This window comes from Camelus bactrianus, chromosome 2, assembly GCF_048773025.1.
Source record: "Camelus bactrianus isolate YW-2024 breed Bactrian camel chromosome 2, ASM4877302v1, whole genome shotgun sequence".
Classification (NCBI taxonomy): domain Eukaryota; kingdom Metazoa; phylum Chordata; class Mammalia; order Artiodactyla; family Camelidae; genus Camelus; species Camelus bactrianus.
The window spans coordinates 85552229-85565831 of NC_133540.1; the positions used below are offsets into that span (position 1 = coordinate 85552229).

The following is a 13603-nucleotide window of genomic DNA, read 5'->3' on the forward strand; positions in this document are numbered from 1 at the left end:
CAGCTGCATGCAGCTGGTTGCTACAGCAAGGACTGGAGTGAAACGGTGGGTCTACAAGATGTGAGCATCCTAGATTTTACTGTCAATTCTGAGTAATGATTGCAGGGAAAACGGAATTTCATCACCAAAGCTTCCATTTTTAAAGATTATTTCATTACTTTAAGGATCATTGCTTGCATGAGTTTAAAGAGTGTGCTTAAAAACCTGGTCTTCAACTTTTGCAAAAGTAATTGGCTTAAAGAAGCACTTGCTCAAACAAGAGAGTGAATTTGTTTATCGTACTAGACTAAACATTCCTTTGTTTATAAAACTTCTGTATTTTGGTTGATGAGGATGTCATGAATTTTAAGAGGCATATGATGGAGAAAATAACAGCAAAAAAAGAAACCTTGGATTTTTACTTCATTTCCAAGAACAAGTGATTTTGATTATCATCCTCAGGAGTCAAATTCTATACAATCTACAAATGTTGGCTACTTCTTAACTTCTTAATTACTTATTTATTTATTTATTTTGGCAGCTCTTGTAGATAAATTGGAGTTCCTCTCTCCCTGAATAGTTTCATTTACGTCAGTTTTGGGTTGGGTCTGGAGGCCATTAAAGCAAACACTTTCTGCTATTCATCAGTTACAAGAAATAGATGAGCAATTTGGACAGCATGATTAATGGTGAAGACAAACTACTTAGGCCTATGAAAAACGATGAAGTGTCCAAAACCGGGCAGCAGATATGTTGGATTTTCATATTTCATGAAATATGAAGTCAACAAAAATTTAATTCCCCTTCTAGGAAGCTACCAGATAAAGCAGTCATGTCCACTGATTTCCTTTTGGTGGTATTCTAAATTGCTTTAGAAAGAGAAACCGCCTAAAAACAGCTTTATTTTTTTAAATTTTGAAATAATTTTAAATTATGAAAGTTGCAAAGATATTACAATTCATATGTGTGCTTCACTCAATATCTCTTATTGTGACTGTTTTACATTACTACGGTACATTGGCCAAAGCTAAGAAAACAACATTGGCACGTCTACTGTTCAGGAAACTCCAGTTTGAACTTCACCAGTTTTTCCATTTACTGTTCTCCTTCTATTCCAGGGTCCAATCCAGGTACCACATTGCAGTTGTCATGTCTCCGTACTTTCCTTTGGACTGTGACAGTTGCTTGGTCTTTCCCAGTTTTCATGATCTTGACAATTTTGGAGTGTTAGCCATTTAATATTCCTCAGTTTAGGTTTGAAGAATATTTTTCTCATGGTTGGACTGGGGATATGAGCTTCTGGGAAGAATACCAAGGAGGTGAAGTGACCTTCTCATCACATCCCATCGGGGGTACATGATATCCACCGGACATCACGTTGATGATACTAACCTTCATTATCATCATTTGGCTAAGGGAATGTTTGCCAAATTTCTCTATGATAAAGTTACTATTTTTCAGAATTGACTACTTCAAGAAAGTATAACAAATTATATCAATGCCACAGGAGAGAGTTATGCTGTTAGTGAAACCAAACTATGGAGGTATATGACCATTGTGTTTGCATTTTAGAATAAGTAAATTTGAAACAGTCAACTCGAGGAACAGCAAACAATTTTTTAAAAATCACTCCTCTCTGGAAATTTTAAATAATACATCACTGAGCACTGTTATCATAGTACAATCGTTAAAAGCCATTCTCTCTGGGTTTGGGTCCCAGGCACAGTATCCGGTGACCTTAGGGAAGCTTCTTAACCTTTCTGCACCTCAGTTTCCTTATTTGTGACCTTAACGTATCACAAAGATAGCAATGGTAAGTAATTTCGCAAGGATGTTTGGACAACTAAATGAGTCAATATTTGTGTAACCCTTAGAAGAGAGCCTGGAATTTAGCACAGAATCATTGTGCTGCATCGCAGGGTGGGTACAGAGGTTTAGTAATGTGCCTGTGGTATGTGGCAACTAAATAAAGGAAGTAGCCTCTTTCATATTTACTCAGCACCCTGTGTGCACTTATAATTTATCAGCTATCATGTTTGTTGAAGAAAAAAGCAAATTTTCAGTGACCTGTTAAAGTTTGTTCCATAGACAAAAGTTAAGAAAGTTTAGAGGAAAAATAATCTCTGTATGCCTTTCTGACTTTTACAAGCTTTAGAAACCAAGCCTGTATCACAATTAGAAAACAAAACAATGCATCTTTCAACTTTTAAAGACTGGCTTTTGTATTTCTGGGCCAGTTCGCCATGAAATCCCAGGAAACTCTGATAATAAGGGGAGAAATCACACAAACTCTCAATTATTCCTGAATTTGTCACCATATTTTACAGCCTTTAGATGATTTTTTATTTCCTGCTGCTTAACACAAATTTTAATCTCCCTTTAGTTTCCCAGGTTTTTCTCTCAGGAGCACACTGAAAAACACTAGAATATTTTTAAAAACAAGTCATTCATTTTGTAAATATCTGGCAATAGATAATGTGGAGAGTCTTTAATTTAAGCTCCCTTCTAATAGATAAGTGATTGAGTAAGGCTGCAAAATAAATCCATGATAGATCTTGAGTTAAAAAAAAAAAAAATCCCATGTAAGTGCTTCTCCTAGTAGAGTGTAGCGGTGCCTTCCTTTTAGAAAGCCTGATATAGAAAGTTTTAAATGTGAAAAGAAAAATTGGGGAGTGAACCTTTCCATTACCTTTTTCTTTCTTTCTTTATTATTATTTTTTTAATTTATAGAAGGATTCACAACAGGTGGAGTTTCTGTTTAGGCAATACTGGAAAAAGCTATTTCTATTTTATCTACTTAACAAACGTTTATAAGGCATTTGATCCCTGCTGGCTCCCACACACATTGACTCATTTCTCATAACCACCTTGGGATAGGCAAAGAAAAATTTAACAGTGTGCAAGTGATAGGTGGCAACTTAATGCAAGCGGCTTCGCTGCACGTCCGGAGCTGGCTGGCTGTGGAACGCAGCTTCTCACTCACTGAGCTAGGCTGCCCAGAGCCCTGCCCCTAGACACCCATCCCTGGGCCAGAGGCCATTTCTTTCTCCTCTCTCCACTCCCATCATATTCTGCATCTCCGAGAGTTCTCAATTCAACCTGGAGAATTACACTTAAACCTGCTATACTTAATATTGAGTCAAGCCAAGTTCTCTCAAACTTCTAGGGAAAAAATAGTAAAAGCATCAGGTCAAAAGACTGAAATTCCTGGTCAGAAAACAAAGACATGTCACTGTTTTAAGAGGAAGAAGGAACAACACTGAAGGTCACTCTTCAGTGAATGAAACAGGATTTTTATGTGTGATCCGGCAGTTCGTATTTTAACCACACACATCCAAGGGTGATTTGCAGCTGGTACCCACTCTCCAGTGTCCATGTAATACTCTGTCCAAGGATAGAACCAGAAGTGACCCCAACTAGCCCACCCACAGCTTCAAAGTGATCACCTGTGCCCTATTCATAGATCAACTCAGAACCCTTCATAAAGGGAAGAGGAGACCTGCGGGAATTTTGGAAGTTCCAATATTGCCCAGGAGGAAGGATGTTCAGCAGGACACAAACGCCAAGGGCATGTTACAGTTCTCAACTTTCACTGAAATTAACCCTAGATTCAACTTTTGGTACTGATCCCAGTTCCCACCAAATGGAAAACATAACCAAGATATTCTAAGTGTGACTTGAAGATACACAACAAGAGGAACAAGCTGGACATCCTTTTTTGGAATCCTAGATGATGGCTGTATTTTTGACAGAGAGCATACATTCCACACGTACGAAATAGGCAAAATAGAAATTCAGAGAGACAGATAGAGGCTAAGCAAAATCTCCTCCTTTCCTATTCCTTTATTCCCCCAGGTCTGATCACTAAAGAGGTAACTCTCCTGCTAAAATTGTCCGGTCACCACGAGGCGGGCAGGGGGTGTGGGGGGTGGAGGTGCATCTCACGGATCTGCCTCCAACACTTCCCCCTCTTCTTGCCCCGAGACCAGGGGTGATCGGGTGCTCACAGGCTCCTCTCAGGCGGTAGCCCCAGAGTGGTGACAGCTCACTCCCAAGCAGAGATTTGGGCACAAAGACGTCACCCCCGGGTCCGCGGATTAGGCGGGAGTGGGGCGGGCGGGCCCGGGCCCCAGCGCTCTCCCCCCCGCGACGGGGCCGCGTCTTCCTTCCCGATCCGAGAACGACCCACATGTCCGGGAATTTCCCTGCCCCGGGCTGCGAGCTCCTGTCCCATCAGGATAAAAAGGGTTCCCTGGGTTCGGGGAGCCACAGAGTCCGATCCGCCAGCTCAACCGCCGCAGACAGAGACCCTCCGAGCTGAGCCCCATGGCCCGCACCGCGACCCCCGCCGCCCCCCGGCTCCTCCGCGCCGCGCTGCTGCTCCTGCTCCTGGTGGCCGCCGGCCGGCGCGCAGCAGGTGAGACGCGGCGCCCGGCATCGCCGGGGCGGGTGGGCGGGTGGCTGGGCGCCCATCCCCGGACGGCTCCCTAACCGAGTCTGCTCTCTCTGCAGGGGTGCCTGTGGTCACCGAACTGCGCTGCCACTGCTTGCAGACCTTGCAGGGAATTCACTTCAAGAACATCCAGAGCGTGAAGGTGACGGCCCCGGGACCCCACTGTGGCCAAACGGAAGTCATGTAAGTGCCGCCGCTGCTGCGGTCCTTGTCACCGCTACCCTCCCTGTCCCCCCACCCTGACCCCCAGCCTGACCTCCGGCCTCACGTGGTCTCCCCTCTCTCTGCAGAGCCACTCTCAAGAATGGCCAGGAAGCTTGTCTCAACCCCGCAGCCCCCATGGTTAAGAAAATAGTCGACAAGATGCTAAACAAGTGAGTTATGGTTTCTTATTCACACGTGTGACTAGGGTCATTCTGCCTCCTGAAAACTGTATCAGAGAAACCCAGGGTTTAGCTGAAGGAATGGAAAATCATTATTTCACGATTAAATTTGCCATTAAGATCATTAATCTGCTCTGATGCCAAGATATTTTCAGTGCCTTCCATCCTGGCCCCTGACTCCATCCCAATTCAGATGAATGCAGTTTAAGCTGCTTTCATTAAAATTCTCACTGCGGTTGGCCAGTTATGCTAAAAAAAAACTGTATAAAAAACACAGGCACACCCCCCTCCCTACCCCCAACACATACACCTGCTCCAGTTCTTTCTGGGCTTCACACCTGAAAAGCAGAACCTTCGTTTTCTGCAACATAAGCTCTTAAAGCTTAGTGGTAAAGAGCAGGGACTTTGCAGCCAGTTGGTATTGGGTACAAATTTGGATTCCACCACCTATTAGCCATATGACTCAAGGACAATTATTTGGTTTATCTAAGACTTAGTATAACAGGGAAAACAATAGTAGCTACGCATGGGTTTACTGTGAGGCTTAAGCGAGGCCCAGTGTGACAGGTAGAGAGTAATGGTTCTAGCCATTTGTAGCCAACACTGCAGTGGAGACCGCAGACCCTACCCCATTCCTGAATAAGAATATCCAATAGCCTAGAGGTCTCTGCCACACAGCATAGCAGGTGCCAGGCTGGGAAGACTGGATTCAGAAATCTGGGGAGCAGGATAGGAGAAGACTGTTGTGCAGCCAGTTTTCTGGAAGAGCTCCTAAGAAAATCCTTTTCTCATTACAGGGGCAGCTCCAGCTGACCAGGGGCAAGAAGAAAGCCCTGTGATGGCTGTTCCCAAAGTAGGCCCTGCCCTTACAGGAATCAAAGAGGGAAAGGAGAAATCATCAGTACCTGGGGCCACCTGGACTGGACTTAATACGTTTGACCATCTCTTGGGAGGATTCTTCCACTTATTTATTTATTTATTAATTTGTGTGTTGGCTAGTTTTCAAAGACTCTGGGTTAATATTTACATGTAAAATAATTAAGGATGTAATGATTGAATCTACTTGTGCACTGGATTATTATTTTTATTATTTATTTTTTGAAAAAAATCAAGTTAATTATCTTGGTTCTTATTTAATTTAAAGTAGAAGATTTGCAAATATTCTCCAGTCATTAAACTGATATTTCTGGGGAGCCCACAGCTTGCTAGCCCCTGTGATACAGGCTGCTGGATCCAAATGAATAGTGAGGTCATTGTCACCATGGGGGAATGTATGTGTACAGCTATTTTTGTAAATTTTTAAAAGAATGTTAGTTGTTATTTACTGAAACGATTTCACAGTTTGTGGTCAACATTTCTCTTGTTGAAGCTTTAAGAACTACAATGTCCCAAATATCCTTTGGACATTTTATGTCTTTCTTGTAAGGCATAATGCCTTGTTTAATGTTAACTATGCAGTGCTTTTCTGTGTCTTAGAAAAGAGAAGTTTAAAAATTTATTGATATTTTTACAAAGAACGTGAAAATAAAGTATTTCAAACTAAACAATGTTTGTTTCATTTTTCTGAAGAAAAAAGGTTTATCTTTAGTAGATAATATGATTATTTACATCAATATTTCTCAACTTCTCTTTCTCCTCATGGACATTCAATTTGCTACACCAATAAATCAAACTATAAGTTATGCTTAATTTCATCTGGTGATAGCCATCACTCCTCTTGGCTCTCAAACCCAAGAATGTGCTTTTCCACTTCAGATAATACTACAAAACTACAGTAATCAAAACAGCATGGTATTGGCACAAAAACAGATCTATAACTTAATGGAACAGGAGAGAGAGCCCAGAAATAAACTCACACACCTGTGGTCAATTAATCTTTGACAAAGGAGGCAAGAATATACAATGGAAAAAAGACAGGATCTTGAGCATGTGGTGTTAGGAAAGCTGGACAGCTGCATGTAAATCAATGAAGTTAGAACATTCCCTCACACAAAAAAATTAACTCAAAATGGCTTAAAGATTTAAACATAAGTCTTTAATATCATATTTCTCTGACATAAATCATCGTAATTTTTCCCTAGATAAGTCTCCCAAGGCAATAGAAATAGAAACAAAAGTGAACAAGTGAAATCTAATCAAACTTACAAGCTTTTGCACAGTAAAGGAAATCATAAACAAAATGAAAAGAAAACTTATGAAGTGAGAGAAAATATTTGAAATGATGCAGCTGATTAAGAGCTTAATTTCCATAATATATAAAGAGCTCATACAACTCGATAACAAAAAAGATTCAATCAGAAAATAGGCAGAAGACCTAAACAGTCATTCGTCCAAAGAAGACATAAAGATGGCCAATAGGTACATGAAGTGATGATCAATGTCATTAATTATCAGAGAAATACAAATCAGAATTACAATGAGGTATCACCTCACACTAGTCAGAATGGCCATCATTAAAAAGTACACAGCAATAAATGCTGGAGAGTGTGGAGAAAAGGGAACCCTCCTACATTGTTGGTGGGAATGTAATTTGGTGCAGCTATTATGGAAAATAGTATGGAGATTTCTTAAAAAACTGAAAATAGACTTACAATATGATCTAGTAATCCTACTGCTGGGCATATGTCTGGAGGAAAGTCTAATTTGAGAAAATACATGCACCCTAATGTTCACAGAAGCACTATTTATAATAGCCAAAACATGAATCAATCTAAATGTCCATTGACAGATGATTGGATAAAGAAGTTGTATCTGATATATACAATGGAATACTACTCAGCCATAAAAACAATGAAATAATGCCATTTGTAGCAAAATGGATGGACCTAAAGATGATCATACTAAGTGAAGTAAACCAAACAGAGAAAGACAAGTATCATGGTATCACTTATATGTAGAATCTGAAAAATGTTACAATGAATTTATTTACAGACCAGAAGAGACTCAAAGACACAGAAAACAAATCTATGGTTGCTAAAGGGGAAAGGGGTGGAAATAAATTAGGGATTTGGGATTACCAGCTACAAACTATTATGTACAGAAAAGATAAACAAGTCATATTGTATAGCACAGGGAACTATATTCAATAACTTGCAATAACCTATAATGAAAAAGAATATATACATGTATAACTGAATCACCACGCTGTGTACCAGAAATTAACACAACATTTTAAATCAACAATACTTCAATAAAAAAATAAAAGAATGTGTTTTTCCAAACTGTGCACTGGCCCCTCCCCCTCAGTGCAAGAATAACTACAATAATATATTGCCTTTTATAAGGAGTGTCTTGCTACCTGGCTGCTCAAGTTTACCTCCTTAAAAACATTTGCATTCTTGTAGCTATCTTAAAAAGAACTCTCATTTCATTGCTTTTGCTAAAGGATTTTTTAAACTATTATTGATAATTTAATGAAGCTTACAGTGAAACTGCAGTAAAGAGGATTTTTTTTCTTCAAAACACAATTTGTCATTAATAGAAGGAGAAAACATGAGTGGCTAAGTAGTTAATTCATAAAAGGTCTAATGGATTTGGGGGTTCAATTTTCTAAGCTTTATTTATAAGTAGTTACCACTGAATCTAACATTATCCCAACTCTTTATACCAATTTATCAAAAATAGTAGAATGATTTTGAGACTTGAATGCATTAGTTCTCACCCTTCCCAGTGTAATTTTTATGGAACTTGATGGATTGTTTGGCCTCAGAAAGCCCTCTGGAACTTGGTGTTCACACTGCCCCCGGATAACTGCTGCAAATCAGGTTTCCAAGACAGAAACAAAGTCGTTATGTCAAGGGAAGAAAGATCCCGATCATGTAGAAGAAACCACCCTCCAAAACTGAAAAGGAAGAATATTTTTAGATGTTTGGGGGGTGTGTTCGTCTCTGATTCTGGACTCATTCAGGAAATCCGGAGCCCTAGAGAGAAGCTTGCCACACAGGCAACAAAGTGAGGCTGGCATCCTGAACACTTGAGGTCAAGTTCAGGCTTGCTCCAAGGAGTTGGGTAAATAAGGGTTCTCAGGAGTGAGAAATAACTTCCATGAGCTTTGCTTCACACTGAAAAAGCTAAAAATGATAATCTTTTCATAACTCCAATATTACTGATAATGAGATGAGAAGGAAGAAACTTCATAAAATGTACAAAAGTAAATAAATGCAAATCTTCTGGAAACTCCGTAAGTGCTAGCATTCACCCCAAGTCAGAGGACACAGGAAAATATTCACAAGTAGGACGCAGAGGGTTCAGTGAAGCTCTCACACCTAAGACCAGTCCTCACCCTCAAACACGGAGCTTGCTGTCCCGGCTGCTTAGCTCTTGTCAACACACAACATGGAGTTTCAAAAGGAGAAAGACCATTCTGTTCATACAGTGATTAAGACAAAGGTTTCAAAGAATCAGATTTACTTGGGAGTAAATTCCAACTCTATCCGTTGTTGACTGTGTGATCTTGGGCAAGTTTCTTGACTCAAATATATTTTCCCTTCTATACAATGAAGGTAACAACAAGAGAATTACTGTCTAGTGTTCAATCTGGGATAACTGAATGTTCATTGTATATCTTTCTCTGATGCCAAAAGGTAGAGTAACACAATTATAATACATGATTAAATGCAATAGTCCAGATACTTCTTTTTTCCTTTTCAAATAAATACCTGCTATATACCACCTCTTTCCCCACCAAAAAAGAAGAAGGAGGAAGTTGTTTTTAAAGCCAGCTCTTCAGGGAAGGAAAAACAAAACAAAACAAAACTGAGGTCTAATAAAATTTTGTGTAGTACTTTAAAAAGTAGAAATCTCTGTTGCATGAATTAAATGTTATCGATGGCTTGAAATATCTGCCATTTGTCCTCTGGCCAAACCCCTGGGTGTTGTCTCAGTCACAGTCCTTGATCAAGAGGATACGTAGTGTGTTTTCACACCAAAGTGCCCTGAAGACTTTCCAAGTGCAAGGCAGTTCCCACTGGGAGTGTCAGGGCAGGAAGTGAAACACAGGAATGTAAGGTAGGGGTCAGGGATGAAAGAAGTAGGAAACGAATATGATGTGTCACATCACAAATTTGAAAGGTCATCAGCAGGAAACAGCAAGGAGCAGTGACTGAGATTTCCTGAGCAATGTTACCAAAGGAGAGGAGAACACGTGGCTCACCCAGTCTTGTCATTGTGAGTCTTTCTTTGTGAGTTGTATTGCGATGTCTTCTCGGGACTTCTGGAAGTGACTGGGGAAACACTGGGAGATGGCAGAGGTGGCAGACCTGCAAAGCGTAATGGGGGCAGTCCAGAATGACAGATGATCTTATCTCTCTTTTCTCTGACTAGCCATACAAGTAATAAGGGGAAGGGCTTGTCCTATCTTCAATGTTGATACTCCACTCACATCCCCTCTGCTTACAATGAGTTCTGAAGTTGCAACGGGTGACATCTAAACACGCTGCTGGCTTCCCAACTCAAGCTCCCCTCTCCTGCTTCCTTTCTGGGAGTTTTCTCCATTTGAGGGCAGGGAGGGGGGATGGCAGAGGAGTTTGCTCAGCTGACAGGTGGGATGGCCTGCCATGGGACAACTCTCAGTGAGTGTCAGGAGTTAGTGGATGTGCATTCTATTTTTTAATCCCTCAATTGGACATTTCTAGAAGTTACACTACATATATATATGTGTGTGTGTATATATATATATATATATATATATGTATTTATATATATACACACACACACTTTCCACTTCTCTCTTCATTACAGTTGCATTTCCTTTTAAATCCCTTAGCTTATTTATAATGGCTATCTTATTATTTTAAAATCCTTATCTAAGTCTATTATTCTGTTATTTCTGAGTTTATTTCTATAGACTGAATTTTCCTCCTGGTTAGGGATTATGATTTTCTTTTTAAAAAATTAAAAAAAAAAATTGTCCCCTTAACGGAGGCCCTGGGGATTGAACCCAGAATCTCGTGGATGCCTAACACATGCTCTACCACTGACCTGATTTTCTACTTCTTGGCATGTGTAGTAATTTTTGATTGGATGCAGGAAATTTTGAATACCATGTTTTTGAGCATCAAGATTTTGTTTTCTTCTTTTGAAGTCTTAGTCTCTGTTCTGGTAGGCAGCTAAGCTACTGGAGCATCAGCCTGATCTTGTTGAGGCTTGTTTTTAAGCTTTGTTAGGGTGGTCTAGACAGAGAGATTTACCCCAGGGTTTGTTTAGCTGTACTGCTTCTGTGTCTCTACTAAATGCCCTGAGTGCTCACAAGTTCTCTCCACTCTAACAAGTCAGACTTCAAGTATCTCTCTACCCCACAGAAGTCTGAGAATTGCTCAGCCTGAACATCTATGCCCATTCTTTGCCTGACCCTATGGAGTTTCACCCTGTACATATGTGGTTTAGTATGAACAAAGAGACTCAATGACAGTTCAATGCTGATTTCTGGAGCTCTATGTTCTTTAACAAACTCCTTATTGACTGTCATGATGTCCTAAGCCTGTCTTTGAAGTTCTGGAAAGCTAAAGTATTTTGAGTTTTCAACATTTGATTATCTTATCTTTGTATACTTCCTGATTATCACCCTAATATCTATACATGTTGATAACAGAATTTCGTGACCTCTTCTTGGTATAGAAGAAAAATGAGACTCAAAGAAATTAAAGTTGTGTCTGAATAATATTTCTAACTTATTTTCAGCATTTTGGTTTGTATAAAGGCCAGGATTTGACCAGTCAACTGAATGTTGTCGTTATTAACATTTATTTTATTTTAAGATTGAACTAACTTTATTTCCCCCTTTCTCAACATGCCAAGACTGTTGTCTTAGTCCATATGGGCTGTTATAACAAAATACCACAGAATGGGTGGCTTATAAACAGCAGATAGCTATTTTACATGGTTCCTTAAAGCAGGAAGTCCAGAGCAGAAAGCCAGCATGGCTGGGTGAAGTCCCTCTTCTGAGTTGTATTCTCCCAGGGAACTCTCTGGAGTCTCTTTTATAAGGGCACTAATCCCATTCATGAGGGCACCACCCTCATAACCAATCACCTCTCAAAGACCCCCACCTCCTAATACCATCACATTAGGGGGTAGGCTTCCAGCATGTGGGATTTTCAGGGAAACATAAACATTCAGACCACATTAACTCTTCACAAAGCTATGCCTCTTTGTGCATTTCTCTGTCTCAAATGTTTGTCAGCCTTTTGTTATGCTGAGCTTCCTTTCATCCTTAACAACTCCAAGGTTACCTCCTCTGGAAAGTCTCCCCTGGCTCCCCGGGGGAGATTCTCCCACCTCTGTCCAAAGGTGTCTTGGGTAGATGTTGTATACTGCTCGGGTATAGCACAGATCACCATCTAGTTTAATGCACTTACAAGTTTGCTTCTCTACACAGTCTATGAATTTCTCAAGAGCAGAAACTCAGTTTTTACTCTTTATATACCCAATGTCCAGCAAAGGCCCTGGCAGGTAATAGATGTTGAATGAGAAACGGCAAAAGAAAAGACATTCTTATTATTTAGACTAGGTTTACTTTCAGAATACATCAGCCCTCAGTAATCACTGATTCTTCTGTGTTGAATTGTGTCCCCCACCTGCACCTCCACCCCCAAATTCATAGATTAAACTTCTAACCCCCAGTACTTCATTTGCAGATAGGGTCTTTACAGAGGTAGTCACACTAAAGCGAGGTGCGTTATCCAATATGACTTGTGTCCTCATGAAAAGGGAAAATGTGGAGACAGCCATGCACACGGGGAGAACAGCGTGTGGAGATGAAGATGATCTTCTACAAGTCAGAGAGTTGGATGGTTTCTTCCCTCACAGCTCTAAGAAAGAACCAACCTTGCCAACACTGTGATTTTGGGTTTCTGGCATCCAGAACTGTGAGACAAAACTTTTCCATTGTTTAAGCCACCCAGTCTGTGGTACTTTGTTATGGCTGTTCTAGGAAACTAGTAAAAATGCTTTGGTGTTGGGTTTACTAAAACCAAAAAAAAAAAAAAAAAAATGTGGTCAGCATAGGAGAATTCAAGTCACTTATAAAACTGCTTAAGAAAACAAACTAAAGCTCATAGTCCACTGTTAGTTAATCCAGCTACAAGTCCACTGAAACTGCTGCCTTCAAATCACAAGTAAACTGTAGTTTGCTGTTCTTTTTTATTTTTAACATTTTTATTGAGTTATAGTCATTTTACAATGTTGTGCCAAATTCCAGTGTAGAGCACAATTTTTCAGTTATACAAGAATGTACATGCATTCATTGTCACATTTTTTTTCACTGTGAGCTATATATTTCCCTGTGTTATACAGTATAATCTTGTTTATCTATTCTGCATATTCCTGTCAGTAGATCTTGACAGGACAAGGGCTGTTGTAATCTGAACTTCATTCAGATTCTTTGTAGGTTATCTATACTGTAAGTATAGTTAGAGCTTGAGAGTTTCTGTTATAACCTTGAGTGAGATTATATAGATGGGCACAAAAGCCAAAAGCAAATACTGTCTAAGGAAAAGCATCTTGATTCCATACGTTCTACAAACACGACCTTTGGAAAGATGAATAGGCATTGTTATGACTCCTTTCTGTGAGTTACTAACTGCAACTGGCACTGCACCCTTCACAATTAAGCAGTTTCACCCCTAGGAAATAATGGGTTCATTTCTCTGTTCAACAAATTCATCTTATCCGTCCCCAAACACCCAACTAAAACAAAGCTTGAAAAACAGATCCAGCTTCCTTGTTGGCTTACAAGTGACACACACGCCACTTGATAAGCTGTTCCTTTTATCCTTCAGCGGGAAAAGAG

The 13603-nt window shown here is 40.0% G+C and overlaps 1 protein-coding gene across 1 annotated transcript; it reads left to right on the forward strand.

Annotated features, from left to right (window-relative positions):
• The first annotated feature begins 3989 nt into the window (after window positions 1-3989).
• LOC105080431 (growth-regulated protein homolog gamma) lies at window positions 3990-6362 on the forward strand. The gene is made up of 4 exons (XM_074374985.1): window positions 3990-4396; window positions 4492-4615; window positions 4723-4806; window positions 5613-6362. Exons 1-4 carry the CDS (start codon window positions 4306-4308, stop codon window positions 5626-5628), a joined length of 315 nt encoding a protein of 104 aa, XP_074231086.1. The 5' UTR covers window positions 3990-4305; the 3' UTR covers window positions 5629-6362.
• Window positions 6363-13603: the final 7241 nt, after the last annotated feature.